Source organism: Berghia stephanieae, chromosome 5 (assembly GCF_034508935.2).
Source record: "Berghia stephanieae isolate SIO BIC M18660-M18661 chromosome 5, UCSD_Bste_1.3, whole genome shotgun sequence".
Lineage (NCBI taxonomy): Eukaryota > Metazoa > Mollusca > Gastropoda > Nudibranchia > Aeolidiidae > Berghia > Berghia stephanieae.
The window spans coordinates 76,768,010-76,794,280 of record NC_088364.1 but is presented as its reverse complement, the minus strand read 5'-3'; the positions used below and the strand labels follow the sequence as shown (position 1 = coordinate 76,794,280).

The following is a 26,271-nucleotide window of genomic DNA, read 5'->3' as shown; positions in this document are numbered from 1 at the left end:
CATATCACTAAGGACGCATTGAACTGTTATGTGTTTCAAAGTTGAAGATACAAGTGAATTTTCTTCCATTTCATTGGCTGAAAAACACAGGAAGTGTCTTCTGCACTTGCGCATAAGAACAACATTCTTCTCACTCAGTCAAAAGGCTGTTTTCCAGTTTCTGACAGGGGTTTTCTCGTAAAGAATCTTCAAAATGGTAATGTTCTTGTCCTAATTGACCATTAACTATAATCTATAATAAGCTGGTATATCTAATTAGATGATTCCTAACATTTGTTTTCTTCTCACCCGTGCAATGGCTCGTAAATCAAATTTCTAGCCTCACCGGCGGTAACCTCAGTAGTTTGAGTGAGGAGAGCTGTGTGACTGTTGTGAGAGAGTGAGGTTGGCGTGATTTAGATTTCAACAATAGTCCTGTTGAAATGATAATTCAACATAAGGTACATACATAGATTTGATAAATATCTAATTTTGTTGTTTGGTTGTTTCTGATGAGTTTTATTGTCTGGGCTAATAAATACAACTCTACAACTACAATACACACACAGTCGTTTTTTAGAGGGCTGCCTTAGTCTGAAGCCTAAACCCGGGATCGTAAAAATAAAAAGACCACCGAAGTGATGAAAAGGGAAAGACTTTGGATGTAAACAGTACAAACAATGGACGTTTCGTGTCAGGAAATCCATAAATTAAAGAATGTCGAAAACAAATAAAGCATTTTCCCCCATTCATTCATTTCCAGTAATGTTCTGTTTCTCTGTATACTGACCTGCCCTTAACAAGTAGTAGTAGTCCAATATGGTGGGAGGAAGTTCCAGGGGAGTGGTTGGAATTGGAATGGGTTGGAGGAAATGTGTTTGTTTGGCTGTCGAATCCTTGAGAAGAAAAGTACAATTTTCATTCATTTAAACTAAGAACAGTTTTCATTACCTTCAACAGTTTATAGCTATTAGTTTTTGTGTTACAATGCCACCTGGATATAATTGTTTTTATTACCTTTAATGACTTGTTATCTAGATGCTCTCAAGGACCAAGCCGGCCGTTGGGCCTGGCGCTGCAGCAGCAACAAAGGATACAAAAAAGAAGAAAAAGATGCCAACAGTGGAAGAGTTTCTGGATATGCGGGATTACACAGGTGCCATCACCTTATTAGAGGTATTTCATGTACTAAAGTATTTTCATTCTTGAAGAGAGTATTGACTACATATCATGAATGAAAATTACTAATTAAAATAAAGAAAGTTCTTTTTACTCATCCCGTGGGAAAATTTGTCATGAGGGTCAGCTCCAAAAACAGGCTGTGGTATCAGTCAGAGTGAGTGCATCATCCCAAGTGAAGTTTCCAGTGCATTGCTTTATTATTATTATTATTATTATTATTATTATTATTATTATTATTATTATTATTATTATTATTATTATTATTATTATTATTATTATTATTTCTATTTTTTATTTTCTTTATTATTGTTATTATTTTTTTTATTCTTATTATTGTTGTTGTTGTTTTTGTTATTATTATTTTATTATCATCATTACTATCAGTATTATTATCATCATTACAACTACTATTTTAATTACTTTTTTCCCCTTTTACAAGAGCTGTAACTTAACAATAATTGCCTATTTGGACAATAAAGATTATTATTATTATTATTATTATTATTATTATTATTATTATTATTATAATTATTATTATTATTATTATTATTATTATTATCATCCGCTTAGTCAGCTGCTTTTGATGGATACGGTGTTTGGAAGTCAAGCTCTTATCAATGGATGAAATATTTAATTTACTTTAGATCACAGGATGATAGAGCAGTATCTTGTCTAGTCTTTCATCATTCATGTAATGTAATAATTATTGCTGGTAGCTATTGTCGAGCATATTGTCAGCAATACTCATTTGTTTCATGTTGAAAGACATTAATCCAACAGGCATTTTTCTAACCTGTATGTCTAGTTTGTTTTTGTACTTTAAATTCTTTTTTCATATTGAAATTTGTCAGATGCTTCCACTTCGATTTCTTTTTTTCTTCTTTTTTTTGTTTCATCTTTCATCATTATCTGTTTCATTTTCATTTCATAGTTTAGCCGTAATTCAGGAAAGGGGAATGAGGAGACAGACATGTGGATTGCTTACTGTGCCTTTCACCTTGGTGATTACAAACGGGCTATGGAGGTAAGTAGAGTTTAAATTTATCATTTGTTTGTGATGTAGAATCAAATCTTGGCTATTGTCTGGTCTTTTGTGTTTGTTTGTTGTTTTTTTTTTTGTTGTTGTTGTTTCGGTGGGGATGGGGGAGGGGTCTTGTTTTTCAATGACTTTTATAAAATTCCACTTTTTAAAATGATATGACACAAAAATTACTAATGCTACTTTAAGTACTTAAAACAGTGCTGCTGGTTTTCCTCGGATCCACGGATATCCGCGATTTTTGTGTGAGAGGAGGAATTTCCACCTTTGAAAAAAGGCATTTTCCTCAATCAAATTTTCTGGCTGTGAGAGATTTGATGTATGGTGGAACAAACTGGTGCAGCTTCCCCACTTTCCAGAAGATAGCTAGAGTAGTTTATCATTTCAATGGCTCTAAAAGTGGGAGTTAGTGAAGTGAATATGTGACGTAAAGAAAACCATTCATAATTTTCCTCCTTTTTCCCTTTTTGTCACCATCAGCACTGTTAAAAACTTCCGTTTTACCTCATTATTTCATGAGACCTCATGTCGGTAATGAACAATTTATTTTTCTACAATTATGAATTCTGAATCCCTTAAATTAAAATCTCAAAATTGATTTTAAAGAATATAAGTGAATATGTAATTATTCAATGAAGGATTTTTAAAATAATTTTTTTTTTAATGATATTAGAATTTAAAATTGTGAAACAGATTTATATTTAATCCCTCTCCATGTTTCCACCTTGCAGACAGATAGTCTGTTGTATTTCTTGCCTCTCTGTCCACCCATCTATGATTGAGTAGCTTTTGTACCACAGTTGTAAAAAAAAAAAAAAAAAAAAAAAAAAAACAAATTCAGCTTTATATAGCGCAATGTCCACTAAATGTGCTCAAAGCGCTTTGCAAGGGGTCCCTGGTCAACAGCAACATTTAACATGTAGGACGGGACATGACGCCTGTTAGGCGATATTACAATTTTTCTGACAAAGACAACGCTGTTAACGGCCAGGTACTCATTTTACACCGAGTACGGTGAGAGAATGTGAGTAAAGAGCCTTTTCCATGGACTCAACTATGCGTCAAGCGCGAGGTCGAACCCAGGACCTTCCTATCCGAAAGCGAGTGTTATACCACTAGACCACATAGCCTCACAGTTGTTATTGTCTGTTTTAGGCCACTGAAACTCAGATAACAAATCGTCCATGGATCGTAAATTTTATGTTTGTATTGTCTTTTCCTTTAATGTTTTGTCTATTCACCTACACCACTACCACATCATCTCATTCATCTGTGGTGTTTCATTCATCCTGTTTTGTTGATAAAGGGGAAACCTGAAACGTTCATTTGATCTGTTTTTGTAATTAAATTGAAGCTTACATACAACTTCACATTATTATTTTTTAAATGTGTTGGAATAGACAGAAATCTAAAAAACTTCTACAGTTTTGACATATTGTTTTTTTCATTTCCCAATTTCTAGGAGTATGAACGTCTGACCAAAAACGAGGGAGTGAATCCTGATGTATGGCTTTACCTAGCCTGTTGTCAGTTTTTCCTGGGCATGTACCCAGAGTCCGACGAGAATGCCAAAAGGGGTAATGGTGAATACACTGGCTACGGCCAAATTTTTCAAAAAGTTTTATGAGGTTGAAAAAAAATATATATATATTTGTATCTTTTTTTTTTTTCGATTATTTGTACAGAGGAATTGGTTTTAGTTTGATCAACTCTGGAGTTTAAAGAACAAAATCTGAAAACATTTTTCTTTTACTCAACAGATGATTGATCGGTTTTCAAGTTGAAACTCCCATCAAATCTGTTTCAAATTGTTTTTAAAAGGATTTTTAAAATAAACATCTGAAGAGAAGGGTTTGGTTTTTCTCCCAAAGAAAATACAGAGTTTTTGCATGATATGACAGGTCCCTTCCTTTGTGTTCTTTTATCATTCTAACAATTCTGTGAAATATATAAGATTATATATATATATATTATATATATATATTAATTATATATATATATATATATATATATATAATATATATATATATATATATATATATATATATTATATATAATATATATATATATATATATATATATTCAGTAGAATTACTTTAAACCGAAATTTTGGGGACCTTCTAAACCATTTCGGTTTAAAGCAAGTTCCCATTTTGCAATGTTTTTCAATGGTAGTAACTTTTTAAGGAATTTGCTCATTTAATGGTATCATGGGTTTCCTGTTAAATGGAGTTGTTGAATAAATGCCGTCTTCGTAACCATTAATTTTTAATTTTTTTTGGTGTGTTTTAAAAATATTTTTGGGGATTTTCGTTTTCAATTCAAAATTGTTGAAAGAGTTGAGTTCGGAATGCCGTGTTTTTTTACATATCTCTGTCTTGATCAACTTTTTTTTCATCGACTTCACATAGTATTTTAATTTTTAAACTCCAACGTGTAAGCACAGTGCTTTCTTTTAGACATCTTTTAGTAAAATGCAAAACTAAAATAAGATCGAAAGTTCTTGTGCGATAATTGATAATGAATGACGCGCAGCTATTCAGAGGTGAAGTGAAATGGAAATGAAAAGGCGTGTCAATGCTAAGCTGTCTACTAGGCATCTCTCTTTTGTTGAAAAGCCATTAGGTTCAAAGGCCTAATTTCATAGACCCCCCCCCCCCCCCTCCTCACACACACACACTTAAACAAAGTGAAAATGAAATGGCATGTCAATGGTAAGTTGTCTAACCCCCCTTCCCCCCCCCCCCCCCTTCCTTATTCTCGTGTTTAAAATCCAGTCAGTTCCAAAGCATCAACACACGAGCGAGAACATCTCGCTTGCGTGATTCTACACCCCAACTCCTCCTCTTTCCTCATTTTTTGCCTGCCAGTCACCCGCTGTCTTCCTTTTCCAGTCTGTGCGATTGTGGTGTTGGCCGAGCCCAAGTGCAGTGTTTGCCTACCCCCCACCCCCACCCCACCCATCACCCTCATCTTATACTTACGCTCTTTGTTTAATATTGCCGGGCATTATTACGTGTGGCCACCTTCCCCAATTTTTGAAGAAAAATTGAGAGAGAATAAAGGAAGGTCTCAAATTGTTTCGGTTTAAAGAAAGTCCTTCTTAGAAGTATTTCGGTTCATCGTAAGAATTAGTACAAAGATAATGAAGAAACTAGTACAATTTATTAAATTCTTTGCGGTTTAAGGTATTTTTCGGTTTAGCTTCTTTCGGTTTAAAGTAATTTTACTGTATATATATATATATATATTATATATATATATATATATATATATATATATATATATAGACTGTGAACTGAGAAAAGATTGATAGAAATTTTAAGAATAATTGTCAGAAGGAAACGGATTTAGAAAAAAAATTAGGCTGCCAATATTCTAGGCATTTTCCAATAATATGCCGTCAACTTTATATCAGTTGCATAAGTCTTTATAAACTTTACACACAAAAAGAAAATAAAGAAAACAGAGCTGCAATGGTTTCTTCACAGTTCTAGCAATTTTTCTAGACCTGGCTTCTGATGCATTTAAGCATACATTTTTATGGAGTAAACTGATTGTGAAACACCTGACTTTCAAATCATCTTATAAATTTGTTTCAGCTCCCAAAGGCAGACTTCAGAATCGTCTCCAGTTTCACCTTTCACACAAGTTTGGAGATGAGAGGCGTCTGATGACATTCCACCAGAACCTGCAAGACATCATCGAGGATCAGCTGTCCCTGGCATCCATTCATTATTTACGCAGCCACTACCAGGAAGCTATTGACATCTACAAACGGATTCTACTGGACAACAGGTACCGTAACTCCTCATTGCCAAAATGAATAATTTGAATGTAAAATCTGATAAGTATTTAATTTTTCTTGAAAACCTGAGATTCGCACATTTGGAGATAATGTTGTAAAGCTCGTTTATAAAATGTTGCTGGAGAGACAGTTAAAATTTATGAAATGTTAATTTGATTCCATAAGTGGAGAAGAATGTCGTGTTTTGTAATTCATTCTCTGCCCTACATGTCCAAAGTAACTAAGCATTGTCCATTGAGTGTCATAAGCCATACATTATTTTTAAAAACAACATACTGGGTGGGGATCCTGACCTCCCATAGTGGACAGGGAGGTACATGCTGTGTCTTCTATCCCCCCAACCCGTTTTCCAATTATTTCCTGTCATTGTCTTGGAATGAGATTACTTGGTTTTGTCCTGGCCCTGGCCGGAGTTCCTTGGCTGGGAGGGAAACAGTCGAATGTATAGTTATAGTTTTGGGAGATGATATTTTTTTCCTTGTAAATCATCTCTCTGTTGTGCATTGTATTATGTTTAGTTTACATATTATATTATATGATTTGTGAACATTTGAGTGTATTACTCTTAGTTGGGACCTGTGCTTGTGTCTGGATGAGACTTTTAGGTGATCTCAAACCAAGTACTTTGACGGTGTGCTCTTGGAATCTACATCTGTTCGCTATTTGAACCAATTCCCCTTTGTCTCACCTTTTCTTTTGTGCTTTAATTGTAATTCTAGAACTTTTTACTACCCCATTTTCTTCCTTTTTACTGGCGCTGATATGACCTTAATGTGTTGCAAACGCCGTAAAACATAAAAACAAACAAAAAAACAACATATTTAATGTTTTATATGCCTTAACACCATTTTACTGGTTTTTATAGATATCCCTTGACATTGACATTCGTATTTCACGCAATCCCCACATATTTCTTTCCCCAGGGACTACCTAGCCTTAAATGTTTACGTGGCCCTGTGTTATTACAAGCTAGATTACTATGATGTGTCTCAGGTAAGCTTTTAAAAATCTTTTTCTGGTTGGCTAAATGGCTGTGTTAAGATGTAGAAATGTTATAATAGATATAAATAGTTGGTGATTTTTCAATATATGATCCACCCATTTCATATTGTTTCCAAAAAAATTTTTTCTATTTCATGTTTTAGAGACTCCATCAGAGAATTTGGACCATTTTTTTCTGAAAATGGCAGTTTTTACGCTATGCGAATTAGATAAGTAATGTCAAATAGAAATCACCTCCACGAATTTCACGTCTTTATGTCCATTTATTTCAATTTCAGTAAGATTAATGTGTACAATCTTTTCTTGCAATATGATGATGACATTTAATATCTTAACTCTCTCCTTACCAGCCATTTTTAGAATTTCGCCCCAAACCTCACACCCACCCAACACAAAAATAGACTGTTCTTACTCAAACAAAAAAGTAACAGGTGCTTTCTATACAGAATGTTGTTCAGCAAAATGAGCTCTGCAACACAATATTTAGTATTTATAGCTGTAATCAAAGGATTTCTTTAAATTTTGTGATGTACAAGGGGAATTATAATGAGAAAATTGTCGGTTGCATCGTAACGAATGTGACGATTTTCCTATGGGTGGTAAGGAGAGGGTTAAAGAGTGATTCTGTACAATGTCAATTGAGATTTACATGTTTTAATTCTACCACTATGTTTGTGAACCATTTTAGATAGGTGTGACTAAATGCTGTAAAATATTGGGTTCAAATTGCACTCATTGTATGACTATCAGTATCATTTGACTCTCTCTTAAGGTAGGATAAGGTACCAAATTTTCAATCCATTCCACAACAGAACTTTTATGTGATGAAAAAAATCATGAAAGATAGGTTACTGCACAATTAATAATACAGTCATTTGATTCATGTCATGGGTGCCTGCAGGAAGAAGTGCTGAAACCCGAAACTAAAATCTCGACACTTTGCCAAACCTGAAAATGTTCCTACTGAAAATGCGGCCTAAACTTTACTCTTATTTCATCACCGTTTTAATACCATTATTAAATGATTACACAGCAAATATATTGAAAAAAAAAAACAAACAATGCTAACAACAATGAAACCGGAGGTATTTGACTTCGAGATAACGCGAAACCGGAATTCCGGCATGAACCGGAAAACTGGCACCCATGATTCATGTGTTAATATTTTTGTGTACTGAAATCTTTAAAATGCCTGATTGCCCATTTGCAGGAAGTTCTAGCAGTTTACCTCCAACAGTTCCAAGACAGTGCTGTGGCATTGAACCTCAAGGCTTGTAACCATTTTAGACTGTACAATGGAAAGGCTGCTGAGGTAAGGGAGATAATCATATTTTTTAATTTTTTTTGGTATGATGCTCAATATCGAATAATGGGGAGAAAAAAATTGAAAGGTTAGAAAAGGGGAAAAGAATAATTACAAAACAAAACAATCAGTGCTAATGTATTGCACGGCTCCTTTTTATTAGTTATTGATATCAGATAGTGCAAAACAAAAATGTGAATATATCATCTCAGTAAAATGTCTTGTACATAAGATTTCAAATCCTCCCAAGCTTTGATTAATTGGAAAAGTAGGATTAAAAGTAAACATACCGTACGATTCTCTACAACCCCAGTTATTCATAGGATGATGAGTTGTGTTGGGTGCTATTCTGATATTTTTTTCTTGTTGATTACAATTTGGGGAAAGATAGAATACGATGGATATTGCTTTAAAATTATTATTTATACTAAATTGCATTTAACTTATTTTATTCACTAACAAGAGATGAAGTGAATAGAAAAGTGCCTGAAGACAAGAGAGAATGAAAATTATTTGCGGCGGTGATGGGGTTTGAACCTGCTACCTTATTGGTACGACAACTCCGCCTGGCGGTGAGAGCGTGACTCTACCATATGAGCTATCCACGAATCCAAAAAAATTAGTATCAAACTCAGGTCATTCATTACTAGAGCTCTCTCTCACCGACTACTTTATTCACTGTTGCATGATCCGTGCTATTCAACAAGTTTTAATGTAATTTTCTTCCAGACGGAATTGAAAGCCCTTCAGGAAATGGCGTCGCCATCTTTCCAGTTTGCACAAGATCTCATCAAACACAATTTGGTACGTATTTGTTATCATTTAATTGATAGAGCGAATTTTCTAACTTAAAGGGAGAAAAGAAAAGAAAAAGGATGAAGGGCTTTGGGATTTTATATGTACCTCTGTACTGATTTTTTTCAAGGATATGGTCTCTATGTTTTGATTTTAGGCAATGGGGTTCCAAAAAAAATGTTAGAATTGATCTTTAGTTGAAAGAATAGATGTCATCCTCTCCATTTGATCATAAAACCAAATTGTCTGTGATTGATGTGTCAATGCCGTGTGTTATTGATGTTTTATGAAGATACCATTAACCAAACTGTTTGAGCATTATTTACCTCACATGAATTGCCTTTTATTTGGACAATAAAGATAATATTATTATTATTATTATTATTATTATTATTATTATTATTATTATTATTATTATTATTATTATTATTATTATTATTATTATTATTATTATTATTATTATCTGTCATTTTAGTTAAGTGTCTAAAAGTTATTTCTTCAATGGTTTTAATTTTTAAAAATTGTTAATTAATATTTTTTCTCACCGATATTCTTCTTTCTTTCAGGTTGTGTTTCGAAGCGGTGAAGGCTCCCTGCAGGTGTTACCTCCCCTGATTGACGTCATTCCAGAGGCCAGACTCAACCTGGTCATCTATTTCCTCAAACAAGGTATGGTATGGCTGTCATCTGCATTTTTTGCCTAATTGGAACCTAAAATTTGCCAAAATTTGCACAAAAAAAACCCCCAAAATTTGCCAAGAAATTTGCCAAAAAAAAAACAAAAGTTGCCAGCAAATTTGCCGCACTTTGGGTCCTTATTTGAAGATTTTTTTGACGAAACGATCCATGACTGAAGTTGGAAGTGTAGGTGACTCGATTTATTTGACTTGAGAAATGAAATTACTGTGAATAGCATTGTTACAAAGATTTTAAAGGATTATTATCCGTAGAGAGTAGCTTCCCTTGGTTTGGGCCCAGGCAAAGCTGCAACATTTCTCAAGTTTCGCCCTTTTTTTTTTTCGTTATTTTGTTTTCGCTTCTTTTATTTTCCCAAAATTTGCCACGCAATTTGCCAATTTTCCCAAAATTTGCCACGATTTGCGAATTTTGGGAAATTTGCCAAAATTTGCGGATTGCCCTGATATTTGAGGCCGCAAACAATGCAGATGACAGGTATGGATCTTGTTTTGGTTTGACCTTTACAAGTTACATACAGATGGCCATTTTCCTGATGCTTGAACCAAGAGTCTTGCAAGTGCTGATGAATAAGATCTGTTATCTCCCATCTCAAGACATAGTTGAGTCCTTGGAAAAAGCTCTTTACTCACATTCTCTCATCGTACTCAGATGTAAAATGAGTACCTGGTCGTTAACCGCGTTGTCTCTTGTCAGAAAAAAAATTGTAATATCGCCGAACAAGCATCATGTCTCGTTCTACATGTTACATGTTGTTGTTGGTCAGGGACCCTTGGAAAGCGCTTTGAGCATGTTTAGTGGATATTGCTCTATATAAAAGCTCAATCTCAAGACTCATAACACTCATTCAAACAAATGACTAATTTCATAATGATGATATTTTGTCATGCATGTCTTCTCAATTGTATTTATCAACAAAAAAAAAAAGAGCTTTATATAGCGCAATATCCACTAAATGTGCTCAAAGCGCTTTACAAGGGGTCCCTGGCCAACAGCAACATTTAACATGTAGGACGGGACATGACGCCTGTTAGGCGATATTACAATTTTTCAGACAAAAACAACGCTGTTAATGGCCAGGTGCTCATTTTATACCTGAGTACGGTGAGAGAAAGTGAGTAAAGAGCCTTTTCCAAAGACTCAACTATGCGCGAGGCTCGACCCCGGAAGCATTCGATCCGAAAGCGAGTGTCATACCACTAGACCACATAGCCGCAGCAAAAGCTTGGTAGTTGTTATGTAATGGGAACGTCTCCAAATAAATAATGTTTTTTTTGGGACCTTTAACATTAAGGACCAATATTAAAAGAAAGATATCTCATTTGAGGAATGACTATTGATGGAATAACTTCTTCTTCTTCATCAAGTACCAATTCTGTGTCAGACATCGGTGATCATGGTACGCCATTCATCTCTCTGATCAGATAACCTCTAAAACTAATATTACTCTTCTCGTTCTTTGTCACCCAGCTGTTCAAACTATTCAAATATGTTTTTCTTGATCTACCTTTACTCCTTTTACCTTCTATCTTTCCCGTGAGAGCAAGATGTTCAATACATTTATGTCAATTTAGGTGCCCTAAAAATTGCATTTGTCTTTTTCTTATTGTACGAATTAATAACCTTTTAGTTTCAGCTTGATCTAATACCTATAGACGGTAAATATCGTGGTGTTTATCACCTCATATTAACACCTCTCCTTCTCCCTGTCAACTCTTGCAGACGACATTCCAGAGGCCTATAACCTGATCAAGGACTTGGAACCCACGACTCCCCAGGAATACATCTTGAAAGGAGTTGTCAACGCAGCTCTGGGCCAGGAACAGGGATCTGTAAGGCTTTTATATCGGAATAGGAAAATAATAATAATAATAATAATAATCTTTATTGTGCAAATAGGTAATTATTGTTAGGTTACAGCTCTTGTAAGAGGGGAAAAATGTAATTGAAATAGTAGTAATAATGATGATAATAATACTGATAGTAATGATGATAATACTAAAATAATAATAATAATAATAATAATAATAATAATAATAATAATAATAATAATAATCATAATAATAATGATAACAATATTAATAATAATAATAATAACAATAATAATAATAATAATAATAAATAATAATAATAATAATAATGAGAAGAAGAATAAGAAGTATGATAATAATAATAATAATAATAATCTCTCTCTCTCTCTCTCTCTCTCTCTCTCTCTCTCTCTCTCTCTCTCTCTCTCTCTCTCTCTCTCTCTCTCTCTCACTCTCTCTCTCTCTCTCTCTCTCTCTCTCTCACTCTCTCCTTCTGTCTATCCTAAAGTATGATATTATGTCAAAATATGGAAGGATTATTTTTTTTCTTTTTTCCATTATACCACCCACTTTTCCTTTTGGTTACTCTTTGTATTATAAATATAAGTATGAGCAAAACTATCATTTAATTTCATAACATTCCCCAAATAGCAGATTTACAAAAGTGTGATGGAATATGTTTCCAACTTTGTAAGTTCGTGAAAATAACATGCTGAAATCAATAAAACTACACATGCCCAAATATTGACAATTAAATAATGTATTCTTGTAACTGAATTTTACAGAAAAGAATTAAAGGGCTATTTGTGTCGTAAAAAAAAAAGAGAGTGAAAATATTATGTTTGAGGGGAATTAGATTGAGAGTGAAAAATAGAATTTGATTTCATGAGCTTATATTTGTTGATATTTTGTTGTAAGAATAATTGATATCAGTAATGTTTGATTATATCTGCTAATTTAAACATCCTAAGGGAACCCCCAAAATCGTTAGTTTTTCATGAGAAATCCTTTGACCACCATGCCCCCCCCCCCCCCCCATAGAACTCCATAGTGAAAATCCATTTATCTTTAGAAAACGGTTAAAAACTGAGCTTTCTGTAGGGCATATAATTTGGATTCTTATTATGTATTTTATTAAAATATATTATGTTATCGAATTTGTGTGGTTTTTAACATGCCAGTTCTACATTTGTGTATGATACATGCTACATTTGTGTATGATACATGCTGTGTTGATGTAAAGCGCCAGTGAGCAATTCTAAATTGGAACTAGGCGCTATATAAATTCATTATATATTATATATTATATTATATTGTATGTCTTACTTCTTCCAGAGAGAACACATGAAGATAGCCCAGCAGTACTTCCAGCTAGTTGGTGGGTCGGCAAGCGAGTGCGGTAAGTTATATAAAATTATGTATCCTGTGTTTAATTTATCCTCACAATTTATTGAATTTAAAGGGATGAAACCATGACGTAACTCTAGTCGGCCATGGATGAAACCCATAGATTTCATCATTCTCGAAATACGTTTGATTTGATGGCTGATGACAGGTTAACCAATCCATTGCTGGGAGGGGGGGGGGGGGGGGGGGGGGGGGGAGATTCAAACTTTATATATATATATATATATATATTTTTTTTTTTTTTTTTAATTTATTTATTATTATTATTATTTTTATTTATTTTTTTATTTTTTTTTATTTTATTTATTTATTTATTTTTTTTTTTTTTTTTTTTTTTGGTTTCTTTTTGTTGAGTCTGTACAATGTATAAGATGAGGAACCAAAGAAAAGATTGGGTTAAGGAAGTTGGTATCAAATGCAGGCTAGTTTATTCTGCTACGACTATGAGTGTGTTTTTGTATTTAGTTTTTGACAAGATATCTAGATAGTACCTTTTCAGTTGATTATTATAGTTTCCTCCTTTTTCTTTATCTCTTTCTTCTGTCTCCTACATTTAAAAAAAAAAAAAGGTTTTACGTATGTTGGACAGTGGAAGGTAATAAGTTGTGTCTAACTCTGTCATCAATTTGTTGTTCAGAGACGTTTCACTCCACTATGGTTTACGAAAGCCTTAGATAATAACGGTTGGTAAACAATCCTCTATCCTCAGACACAATCCCAGGCAGACAGTGTATGGCCTCCTGTTTCTTCCTACTCAAACAGTTCGAAGACGTCCTCATTTATCTAAACTCTGTCAAGGTACGAACTTTATGCCAATCAGTGGATGATATATTGTTTTATTTTATTTTTTGTTTTGTTTTTTAGATAATTAATTTACCTGTTTTGTTAATCATAAAATATTTTTTTTGTTTTTGTCTTTTGTTGTTTTTTTGTTTTGTTTTATTGTTGTTTTGTTTTTTTAAATGTTAAAATATTTTTTTAATGAAATGGTTTAACCCCCTCCTTACCACCCATAGTAAAATCGTCACATTCGTTATGATGCAGCCAACTATTTTCTCATTCTAATTTCTTTTGTACATCATAATATTTGAACAAAAATGTTTGCTATAGTTAAAGTATATTAACACTGTGTTGAAGAGCTCGTTTAGCAAAAGAAAAAAAAATGTATAGCAAGAACTAACAGCTTTTGTATTTGAGTGAAATAAATCTATGTTTGTATAGGTTGGGTGTGAAGTTTTGGGGAAAATCCGGAAAATGGCCGGTAAGGAGAGTAGCAGTGCTCATTCGAGTCTGCCAGATGATCGCTTTGGTCTTGTGATGTGTTGCGATGTCTGATAGGTTGAATAAGAGCTATGAATATAAAACTTCTTTGTTTTTTTCGTAATGAATCCATGAATTCTGTGCTTTAAGAGATACAACGTTAAAATGTAGTTCTCTATGTTTCGTGCGTGATGAGCTGTTTGTCTATATTGTTTTATGTTAGAAGTTGGTGTAAGCTTTGATTGAGAGAATGATAATTTGAATATGGTATTTTCTATCAATATAATCTGTCTTTGTGACAAGAGATCTTTTACTTTTGTGTATTTGTTTAATTTTGTTTTGATTTGATGTTTGTTTTTTGTTTTTTCGATGTCCCATTTGTATGTGCGTGTGTGTGCTCACGTTTGTTGTAGTTGTGGTAGTTTCTTTTATTTATTTTTTTATTTTATTTTTTTTTTGTTTGACATAGATAATAAATCCCCCATTGGTAAATACGTTTATCCCCATTATTTGATTTGTGTTTTTCAGAGCTATTTCTACAACGATGACCTTTTCAATTTCAACTATGCCCAGGCTAAGGCTGCTGTGGGAAATTTCAAGGAAGCAGAAGAGGTATTTTTCCACTTTGTTTAGTCGGCTACGTGGTCTAGTGGTATGACACTCGCTTTCGGATCGGAAGGTCCTGGGTTCGAGCCTCGTGCTCGGCGCATAGTTGAGTCCTTGGAAAAGGCTCTTTACTCACATTCTCTCACCTTACTCAGGTGTAAAATGAGTACCTGGCCGTTAACAGCGTTGTCTTTGTGTAATATCGCCGAACAGGCGTCATGTCCCATCCTACATGTTTAATGTTGCTGTTGACCGGGGACCCCTTGTAAAGCGCTTTGAGCACATTTAGTGGATATTGTGATATATAAAGCTCAATTTAATTTAATTTAGTCAAATCTTGCTTTGCATATTCAAAAAGCTATCCGCACTGGAGCTTGAACTTGTGCATTTGATAAAAATGATATGACTGTGAAATAATATGCTTACTGAATAAGCCATAGAAGACCATTTTGCTCTTTATTTAGGGTTCATTAGAAATATTAACTATGATGAAAAAAAATATAATTTGATGTCAGTTCACGTTTTTCTCTCTTTTCTCTTTGGCAGATTTTCCAGCTCATTCAAAACGAAAAGTTGAAAAATGATTACACCTACCTGAGTTGGTTGGCACGAACATGTAAGAATTAAGATTGTTTTATTATTTTATCCAGATTCAGATGATTTTATTTTTTACTTGTATTTTGGATTGACCCAGGCCCTGCTGAAGTCCTTTTCTGAGATATGACAGTATCGCCCTGAGGAGCAGCGTGGCTCGCAGTACGGTCTTTGCTTTGTACCCAAAAGGTACCGAGTTCGATCGCCCGCCGCTGAACTGTGTGGCCTTGAGCAGGTCACCTCGCCCTAACTCAATTTGCAGCTCTGCACTGCAGCTGACACCTGGGATATTCCAATCTTCCCTTGGAATAGACCCTAAAGACAAATTTCCCCTATGGAATGAATAAAGGGGATTAATTTTTTTTTTAATTTTTTTTTTTAAAAAGTCATTTGACTACAGTGACTTCCTTTTGATGAGCTCCCTGTGTGAGACTTCAATTGGCCTCAGGCCAGACACAGTGGTAGATTACTGTATGGATCTATTTTTGTCATTTCCCTCTGTCTTACGTTTCATTAGTCGCCTGTGAAACAAGACTGTTGCTGGAAAGTTGCTAATGCTTTGAAATTTTTAGTACAAACATAACCGAACCTGAAATGTCCACCCGTTTTCCAGTGTTGTAGACTGCCATTATTCATTATTTTAAAAAGGCTTTCCAAGCTTTAAGCTGCAACGTTTGCATCGGTGTCTAGTTGTCATTTTATTCATCCTATATTTTTATTTCTCTCTATTAGACATCATGAACACAAAGGCAAGACTAGCATGGGAATTGTATTTGAAAATGGAGACATCTGGCGAGTCATTCAGTCTCTTACAGCTCATCGCCAATGATTGCTACAAGGTAATTGTGTGTTTTTTTGTTTTTTTTTTATGATTTGAAAGGGTAGATGAATTCAGATTGAATATTATTATTTTATTTAACGTCCTAATAAAAATGATAGCCACTTTTTTTCTAAACCATCAGTGCCATGATTGATGGTTAAAGTTCACAGATATCATAGAGGTATTTACTGTTATTTACAAACAAAGAATTGCTAGGTAATTATTAAAAACTTAGAATTTCCAAACAAATAATATTTCGATACAAAATAAATCGTGTGTGTGTGTGTGTGTGTGTGTGTGTGTGTGTGTGTGTGTGTGTGTGTGTGTGTGTGTGTGTGTGTGTGAAGTTAGCCTGCATACGCAGACCATTCTGCTGAGTAAATGTTTTCATAGTGATCTGATCAGCAAGTGGTTATGATAGTCCCCCTACATAGGTCTGTTGTTTGATGGTTGTTATATCTCATCATCATCATCATCATCATCATCATCATCAAGCGATTGCCAGAGTTTTATGTTCTCTTTGCAAGAAAATTTGACACCTGATTAGATGAGTAAGAAATGGCATTTTTCAGACATGGAATGAGATTAAAAAGTTAGCTCAGGATAGAGAGGGATGGAAACTGTTTGTCTGTGGCCTTTACTCTGACCCAGGGTGAAAAGGCAATGATGATGATGATGATTATATTATTTTTTTTTAAACATGATTTTTATCCCCCTGCCTGTCAGATGGGCCAGTTCTACTATGCAGCCAAAGCCTTTGACGTGTTGGAGCGTCTCGACCCCAACCCAGAATACTGGGAAGGAAAACGGGGTGCCTGCGTTGGTGTCTTTCAACTCATCATTGCTGGACACGAACAGAGGTGGGTAGAATGTACAACAAAACTGTTATCTCTACTCGCCACAAATAAAGTATTGTTATGTGGTGTGTATATTGACAGTGTTATTATTTAACCACCGCCAATCCCCTACTCATTTGGCATGCCTCTGTGCAGTGTAAATAGCACATGTTAACAACACATGCCAGATGTTGCTTTGCATCAGGATTATGTGCATTCATGTTTTTTGTGTCTCCTATAAAATTTTTGTCAAAACTAGTTACAAAGTGAGAAGACAAATTATCTCTTTCTTACCTCTGGGAAATTTATAAAGAGGGGGGGGGGGGGGGGGGGGGAGGGTTGCGTTTCACTTGAGTGTAGGGAAATCCAAATCATGTTAAATTATTACCCTCTGCACTATTCCCCATGCCACTAATTGAATTATGGGGAGAATGTACTGTCAAATCGATATTTTGTTTATAATTTTAATGATTACTTTTTATAATTCCTGGTCCCAAATGTGGCTTATCACAAAGTTTTGCTTTATCTTTATCATTATCCTTTATCTTTCTCTCCATTTTGCTTTATTTCTTGTTTCGTCTCAATTTTATTATTATTTTTTAAATTTCTTGTTTATGGTTATGGTCATATCGTCGCCTTCCAGAGAGACCCTTCGCGACGTCATCAACATGTTGAGGAACACCAGCAACCCCCAGGTGGAGTACATCATAAGGACGATGAAGAAATGGGCCAAGGAGAACATGGTGGCCGTACCTTAATCACAACAACATAACTTTGCATAGCACAATGACTATAGTCGAATGCTTGATACCGTGTCATCTTGACATTTTAATCCTGGGTGCCAGCTTAATATTATTGAATTAAATTTAGCTTTAAATAGCATGATGTGCTCAAAGCGCTTTACAAGGGGTCCCTGACCAACAGCAACATGTAGCATGTAGAACGAAACATGATGCCTATTATGCGATATTTCAATTTTTTTCCGACAGAGACAATGCTGTTAACAGCCAAGTACTCATTTTACACGATATCTTGGTCAAATGTTTAGATTTTGTTGTTTTGATTTCTGACATAAGTAGATGAAAAATTGATTTTCTTTATCTGTATTGACTAAATGGTGTCAATAATGGGATACTGTGTTATGGATTCACTACTCCACTTTAATATCACAGGTTTTTACGAATGATTTGAGCAATTAAACCACAACACAATATCTGGAAAAATAGGTGACAAGACAATTTATATAGCCATGAAGACAATATCATCTTGTCAACTTTAACATTCTGACATAAACCGTACCCGGTACTTTCCTGCATTTTTTTTTTACTAAATATACAAAGCATTAATTAAACAAATGACAAGACAACAACTGTTAGGTTGGCACCCAGGATTATGATTGATATGGTGATTTTTATGCTTTTTAAAATTTATATGAAAAACAGTTCTCGCTGTTGAAATTACTTTTTTTTTTTAACAAAAAGAATGGGATGGGTTGTCATGAGAAAGTGTTTTGACATTGGAAAAGAAAAGATTTTTTTTTTTCTTCATGTGTGTTGTATGGTTGTACATCAGTGTATGTGTTCGCATATTAATATATATGTGTGTGTGCATGTTTGATCAAATGGTTTTGTTGCGACTTAGTGTGTAATTCAATTTTAACTCGACACTTGCAAGTCCCCAATGGAAAATTCATTTGACCCTCATCTGTGATATTTTAAGTGAGACTTTAGACAAGTCTACACTTCGGTCACCAAATCGAGTGACAATTCCGTCCAACATTATCTTATAACATTCCTCTACCCTCTACCCATCTTACACAAAAACAATGTTGACTTTTTTTGTGTCGCTGCACACTGAGAAAAATACCTTTTTTTTCTTCTTCATCAGAAATGTTTTGACTTTAGATTTAGACTAACCCTCAACTGCGATTTAGAAGTCTCAGATTTAATCATTTTTACAAGACGAGAATCAAATAAAGGATTTTTTTAAAATGTATTTTTATCAGTGTACAGCAATTTTGTACTTGGTATTATTGACGTCCATATTTATTATTATTTGGATGTTTTGGTCCAAAGTGTATAGATATCTTAAGTATGGTTATTTTAAAGCTGAAGTTAACATTTCTATAATGATGTTTGAATAAAAATGATGTTAATGTGAAACAATTGGATAATTTGTTTTTCCTTGATCCCTGTTGGGGAAACGGGGGGGGGGGGGGGGGGGTGTCTTTACTTTCCCATGTGGCTGGAAGCCGGTCATAGATCTTAAATACATTCTGACGGAATTTTGATCGAAATGTGCTCAAAGCACTTTACAAGGGGTCCCTGGTTAACAGCAACATTTAACATGTAGCACGGGATGACGCCTGTTTTGCGATATTACAATTTTTCAGACACAGACAACGCTGTTCACGGCCAGGTACTAATTTTATACCCGAGTACGGTGAGAGAATGTGAGTAAAGAGGCTCGAACCCAGGACCTTCCGATCCACAGCCACACGAAAAACAGATACAGGGGGATAGAAGACACAGCAAGTACCTCCCTGCCCGCTATGTAAGGCGAGATAAATGAAACACTGACATTCAGTTATTTTTATCAAATTTGGAATTTTTATTCAATTCAACAAGGGAATCTGCATTAATCTTCAACAAGTGAAAATAACAACAAAGACATAGATAACCACTTTGACAGAAATATCCACTTTTCAACGCCATTATAACCACTTTGACAGAAATATCCACTTTTCAACGCCATCTACACAATATAAATAACCTTTACTATTCTTTAACAAATTTTCGCAATACATTACAACAGATGCCGAACAAATTACATCCATTATTTTATTCAAATATAGAGTAACATAAAAATCATAAGTACAAAATAAACCATTATTTGATTTGATCTAAATAATGCATATATATAAACATACGTATTTACACGAACTATTTTTGATTTGGTAACTATTTGTTAAGTATTGCACATTTCTGATAATAATTTATCTAACTTTTCAACGTATTACACACTTTAACCAAAATAAAAAAAAAAATGCAATGTGATCTGCCCTTAAATGACAAAATATTTTTCCTTTTAACTCTTGGTCGGATGGACAACTTTTACAAGAATTTTCAATCAATTAACTCTCTCCTTACCAGCCATTTTCAGGATTTTCCCCAAAACTTCACACCAACCTGACACAAAAATAGATTTTTTATCACTCAAACACAATAGCAGTAAAGTTCTTGCGATACATAATTTCTTTAGCAAAACATGCTCTACAACACACTCTGTTCATTTTCTTTAAATGTTATGATTTACAAAAGAAATTTTAATAAGAAAAATGTTGGTTGTATCGTAACGAACGTGACGGTTTTCCTGTAGTTGGTAAGGAGAGGGTTAAGGAGTGTCAATAGCTCAATTAGTAGTGTACTCGCTTCACACGTAAAGGGGCAGATCGATCCTGACTGAGGTCAAGGTTGTAGTTTTTATTTATGCCCACTCCCCTCCGACCCCATGTCCATCCAGTAGTGATTGGGTGGCCAGGTCAGGTTAGATCTGGCAGAAAATACTTTGCAATAGACTAGCCTCCTATCCAGAGGGTAGCAAGCAAGCTTTATCATCCATTTCATTTTAAAGAATCTGGGATAAACGACTCCCCGGACCTACTGGCTCCGAAGGACTGTTTTCAATGGATTAAGACGACGCTCCTTTCCAGTCAGTATGACTCCAGATTGTCATCTCGAAAAAGTTGCAGAATTGAAACTTTTTGGCGACTGAAGGTTCATTCATATCAACCGATTGATTTTTCAGGTAAAAATTCATTGACCAAAATGAAAAATAAAACTGCGTTTTGTAAGTGAATGGCAGTAGCAGTGGTATCACTGGTCCACACTATACTACAATATTACAAATTAAAACCAAAAAAAAAAAAAAACAATTTTCTATGGTTGCTAGCTATGTATATATTACCAAATATGACCATGATATGATGTAACTGGGGAAAACCTCAAGTTTTTATATTAAAATGATAAAGGATTTTTTTTTCTTTAAAAAAAAAAAGATAAATATATGTATACATTTACAAAGTGCATTTCGATGATTTCAAATTGTGCTGCGCAGTGTTTTGCCATGGCACCCCAGCAGAACCCAATTTCCAATTGATAGAGCAAGTTCCCATAAATAAATAGTGTGCGCTTGGCTAAGAAGTTCACAACATTGCCATCCGGGAGTATAAGGGACCAACACACAAAACTTTGTGTAACCATGAACATTTATAGTCTGGTTAATACAGTTTAGTGAGAATTACTCATAAACGTGGATGGCAAAAAATAATAACAAAGACCTGAATGACGTAATCTTCGATCTATCTATATAGTTCAGTTGATAGAGCAAGCAAGTTAGTTTTGTTTTTTTTTGTTGTTTTTTATTCTGAAGTCTCCTACTACCCAGTTGTGATTGAGTTGTTGGGTGTTGATGTTAGATCTAGCTAAAAATATGTAATAGACGAGCGTCCTGTCCAAAGGATAGAAAAAAAAATGCGTAATACCACAGATACCAGATAGGATAAGATTCAGCTCCACGTGACTTACGGCTGTGAAAGCCAAATTTATTTCACATAAATCCGACACTGGCCACAGTCAGATGTTTAATTATACCTAATCAAATATCCTAGTATTTTTTCCATTAAGTTTAAATGGAGGTAAGAGTGACATGGGTCAATGAAGCAGGCATAATAATAAATAAAACAATACAACAACAAAAAACTGTATGGTTTTTTTAAATATAATTCTATTTTTCAACCAATGCTGTTATTCAATTACATAATAAACAAAAAATGAATATAACAACTTAGAATCGTATATTCAATTACATCTTGGCTTATTGAGGTAGATAATTATTAATGTTTTTGCCAAAACGACCAAAACAAAACAAAAACAAAAACAAACAAAAGAATAAAGTGAAATTTTTGGGTTCCATAATGAAAATTATATGATATCCAAAATTATACTTTAATTAATATCCAAATAAAGCATAAAGTTGCCAGTGCTAATTCACTTAACTCATTCAAGAACAGACTGGATAGCTATTGGAAAAACCAAGAAATCTTCTATGATTACAAGGCTAGCATCACATTCTGTCTTCACGGTAATCTGCAACCGGAAGAAACAAAGATGACACCTGAGTCCAGCGAAGAGGATCATTGAGATCTCTAAGTAAATAAAGCATACGTGAAATAAAAAATAAATAAAAATTAGTGAGACCGTGTTCTGAGTTGTATTATGTTTGCCTGCCACTCCAAGCCCCACCTCAAAATACATAATGTGTTGTCGACTTGTCGACATGACACGTCGTCGATGCCAATACTGATACCTGAACTCATTAACAGCTCTCAGCCATGGCAACTACAGGGAGATCATGACGATTACTATAGCAAAGTGGCATTTGGCTCTAGATGATCGTGAAATGAAGGATAGGACGGTTTGATTGGACTCAACGACTTGATAGTTAAGATATCGGTGGGAAAAGGGAGTAAAACAAAGTTGTTACGGTAGCTTGTATGTTTGTTTTTAAGGGGTTTTGTAATGCTAGACACATTTTAAAATCATTTCTGTATCAGGAAAAGAAATGTGAAATTTTAATTTTTATCATTTTAAGACACTTAATCTTTTGCCCTAAATAAAACATGTAAAAACTCAAATGTTTCAATACATTAAAAAAATGTTACCATTTAAACCACCCTGACATAATAGCCTACTGTTATTTGTCCGTTTCCGAAGCTCTTTCATATTCATTTTTGTTTTATCCTTTTACATTCTGTTGTGATGTAGCTTTGTTCGTGCGCTTCGCTTTGTTATTATTTTCAACGCTTTGTTATGCTATGTCTGCTATATCTGTTTTCGTAACTGATTGCTTTTCTGCTTGTGTTGCAGATCATCATGCTTCCTGTCGTACCTCTTTTGAATGTTGAATAAAGCCTAGACTTGGGTTTAAACTAAAGACAGACTCTTCTACACTCACTTCACATTCAACAACATCCACTACTCTGGTATTTACACTATAATAATAATAATACATACTTTGTCATGGTACCTCTGCTTTCAATACGTGTTAATCTCATAAAATGGAAATGGCTGTTAGTTGCTTGGGGAGGGGAGGGGAGGGGGGGGGGAGATTATAATTCAAATAACATCTGATATGATACGGCGTGAAAAATAAGTCTGAAAGTCATAAAAAAATATCTATATGGAATGATAATGGTATGTGGTTTATAATGGACAGAGTATTATTCTTTTATTGCAGGAGAGTTAAGTAGCTTGTCAAAATAATAGACACAACAGGTTACAAAACTTGATCGATAGATGGAAAGATGAAGAGTACGTTGAATAGCAAGATTATTCTCTTGTTCTAGTAAGAAACGATAACAGTCCAAACAGTTTATCGATTAGCACGAATACAAGGAACTTTATCAACATGTCTGAATCGAGAAAACGATTATAGCGGTTGTTTCCCCAGATCATAACAAGAAGATGGACAGAATTATGAAGATGATGCTGGGGATGGGGGGGGGGGGGGGGTATGACTTATGCCAGTAAAAAATCCTCACTTCAGAATCAGATCCTTACAGGACCCATAAGCATTTAGTCAGACAGAGATGGATATATTTTCTAACGTCTCTCAGAAATTATTACCCTTTCTATCCAAGCTCTAAACTTTACAAAAGAAAACGGATTAATGCTGAAATCGTGGGGAACAAAATTAAAATTAAAGTTAAAAAACCTGGAGGCTTTGTTAAAGATTAGACAAGAAAGAATTCTGTTTTTGGAAAATGATGGAGACGATGATGTTGTTAATATTCACAAAAGACGGTATTCTGACAACATGTGACTCGCCAGATACAAATGCTTGGTCAGCAACGTTCCTGTGGAGAGAGATGGCGACCTAATTTTAATTTTGCTCATCTCCTCCGTCATAAATAATCAACAGCTTCCCTGGGCCCTGGGACCCTCAACAGTTTTCTCATGAGTTTGGTGTGCTGTCTGTCTGACATCCAAACTGCAGAAGCCATGTTTTTGTCAGAAAACAGTACACTTGCTTGGGATGCCCCCATCCATTGATGTAAGTGAGGACTATATATTGTAAAATCGCATAAGAAAACAATGTATCTGCAGGTTGGTCACTTGTCTGGTGGATCGACAGAGGATTATCACAACCACATCATCGACACCCTTAACTCACTCAACCCTAACACTGACTATATCCGAAGTTTACCCGGGTTACTTTTACCCCATGCCTATTTATTACATTTTTCTGAGACAAATTATAGGCGTAGTATCAAAGATAATGTTTTTCGTTTTAACATGTTAATGGTAGTTGAATAAAACTATCTATGTACATGCTCATTTTAATACATTTTTTCCAATTTTGAAAAGTAGCAAAAATGTCTAGGATAGAGTGAGTTAACGGAATTGTGTCATCAAATGCTGCATATACCGAACAGACAATGGAGGACATTTTAGACAGATTCTATAACAGCATAACTTGTACCCTGACGGAGAGAGCTGCCGTCAATCACGGTGTCATTGCACAGTTGAGTTTGCTTCTCAACAAAGAACTTGTAGAACTCAACTCCAACTCCCATCCATTCGATGAGTTAGCCTGAGCAATGACAAAAGCTCTTGGTCTTCGAAACAAAGCACAAAATATATCAAGCATGTCTATGACCAGGACTGCTGTGCAGCAAATTTTATTTACTGTTTTTCAAAACTAAGACACAAGTCGAGTTCAGGTGATCCTGCAAGATTCAAGTTGTTTCTAGAAAGGTCTGGACTGAGACAAGGCATTCTTCCTCGGTATGTGGGAAACCAGCTCCATGTTTTGTTTCACTCTGCAGGCATTATCTACAGTTATCCCTCACCATCTACCTGAAGAAGTGTTTATTGCCTTGCGAACCAGATTTCCATGTTCCTTCTCGGCGACCTACCTAATGATGACCTCATGATGCAGGTGAGGGCTCTTGGACTATTTGGCAAGATCTTGACTGGATCACGGATGCACCTCTTCTACAAGAGCCCCGAACAGAAGACGCATTTAGAAATGGTACCTTTTATAAAAGGCTGTAAAATATCTCCAGGAGCTTTCAAGCTAACAACAATTACTTTGCTGCAGAATCCTTTACCAGCATAGTTATAATGTAAGGCCGCCTAGTAATATTGTACAGAATTACTGGATCACAAATGCACCTCTTCTACAAGAGCCTCGAACAGAAGACGCATTTAGAAATGGCACCTTTTATAAAAGGGTGCGTAAAGTGTCACCAGGAACTTTCAGCCGAGCGACTAAACTGCGTATAAAACATGATGATGCCTTTGGAGTCAAAATTCAAGTTAACAACGATTACTTTGCTGCAGAATCTTTTACCAGCATAGTTAAAATGTAAGCCCCCCCCCCCTCCTAGTAATAGTGTACAGAATTACTACGATGCGAAAATAAAAACTTCCGCTTTGTCAACAGGCTAGAGAGCGAACAATCTTTACCCATAATACAGTTCTCTCAATTTCTATTCCAATCCTTAATTTCGTAATTTAATTTGTTATTTCATTTCAACTAGATTGTTTGTTTATTGAATTCAACAAAATGTATCAATTCTGCCAAGCTTGCCACATTAAACAGACATCTTGCTCCCTACATTGACTAGCATTTCAGCCAACATCTTCCGTGCTGTCAGACATTTTTGGCACCTCACCTCTTAACAACATTACTGCCAAGCGCATTTTAGAAATGTTTGATGAATTGTCCCCAAAGGACCCAATGCGACTTTTGGCTTGGTTGACAGCAAAGTCAAAGCGACCATGAATGGCATGCTCAAATATGTGATGAAGAGAAGGCAACTTGTTCAACATCAGATGTTGCAATATACCCATCAAGTGGGGCCAAGTCATAATAAAAAAGAGAAAGAATAGGCATATAGAAAACCTTTCTACTGCTCATTCTCATTGCATCAACTTGAAGCATATTATTAATTCAATGGGAATGTATTGAATAGATTCCAGTCCTATCTGTCCAACTCAATCCTACTCAGTCTGGAGTAACTGAATTAAAATATGGAGTTCCACAAAGATCAGTCCTTGGACCTCTA

General features: G+C 34.8%; 2 protein-coding genes across 5 annotated transcripts in view; one reads left to right on the top strand and one right to left on the bottom strand.

Moving 5' to 3' along the window:
• The first annotated feature begins 104 nt into the window (after positions 1-104).
• On the top strand, positions 105-19,300 carry LOC144973629 (intraflagellar transport protein 56-like). Of its 2 annotated transcripts, none has more exons than XM_078916295.1 (17): positions 105-196; positions 1,018-1,155; positions 2,093-2,185; positions 3,663-3,783; positions 5,803-5,998; positions 6,932-7,001; positions 8,221-8,322; positions 9,043-9,117; positions 9,675-9,777; positions 11,527-11,636; positions 12,951-13,014; positions 13,732-13,820; positions 14,811-14,894; positions 15,435-15,504; positions 16,215-16,321; positions 17,029-17,162; positions 17,782-19,300. In XM_078916295.1, the coding sequence occupies exons 1-17, from the start codon at positions 194-196 to the stop codon at positions 17,894-17,896; spliced, it is 1,674 nt and encodes a 557-aa protein (XP_078772421.1). In that variant the 5' UTR covers positions 105-193; the 3' UTR covers positions 17,897-19,300. The 2 variants fall into 2 exon arrangements, with proteins under 2 accessions (XP_078772421.1, XP_078772422.1); XM_078916296.1 differs by having other exon boundaries at positions 109-196; positions 3,663-3,777.
• A 427-nt stretch (positions 19,301-19,727) lies between these two features.
• Positions 19,728-26,271, bottom strand: part of LOC144973632 (transmembrane protein 94-like) — a 59,079-nt gene continuing 52,535 nt past the window's right edge. Inside the window, exon 32 of one of the 3 annotated variants that reach the window (XM_078916304.1) lies at positions 19,728-22,285. Coding sequence is in view for 1 of the 3 variants with exons in the window: in XM_078916305.1 (XP_078772431.1) it covers positions 23,673-23,686 (14 nt within the window). In the remaining 2 variants the exon portion in view is untranslated. Of the gene's footprint in view, positions 23,687-26,271 lie in introns of all 3 variants that reach the window. The other 2 variants (XM_078916305.1, XM_078916300.1) reach the window with 2 other exon arrangements.

What these genes read in the sequence shown, in the direction of transcription:
- LOC144973629 (XM_078916295.1), top strand. An exon ending in ATCTCATCAAACACAATTTG is followed by an intron (nt 9,118 to 9,674) that starts GTACGTATTTGT and finishes TCTTTCTTTCAG; the next exon opens with GTTGTGTTTCGAAGCGGTGA. An exon ending in GAGTTGGTTGGCACGAACAT is followed by an intron (nt 15,505 to 16,214) that starts GTAAGAATTAAG and finishes TCTCTCTATTAG; the next exon opens with ACATCATGAACACAAAGGCA.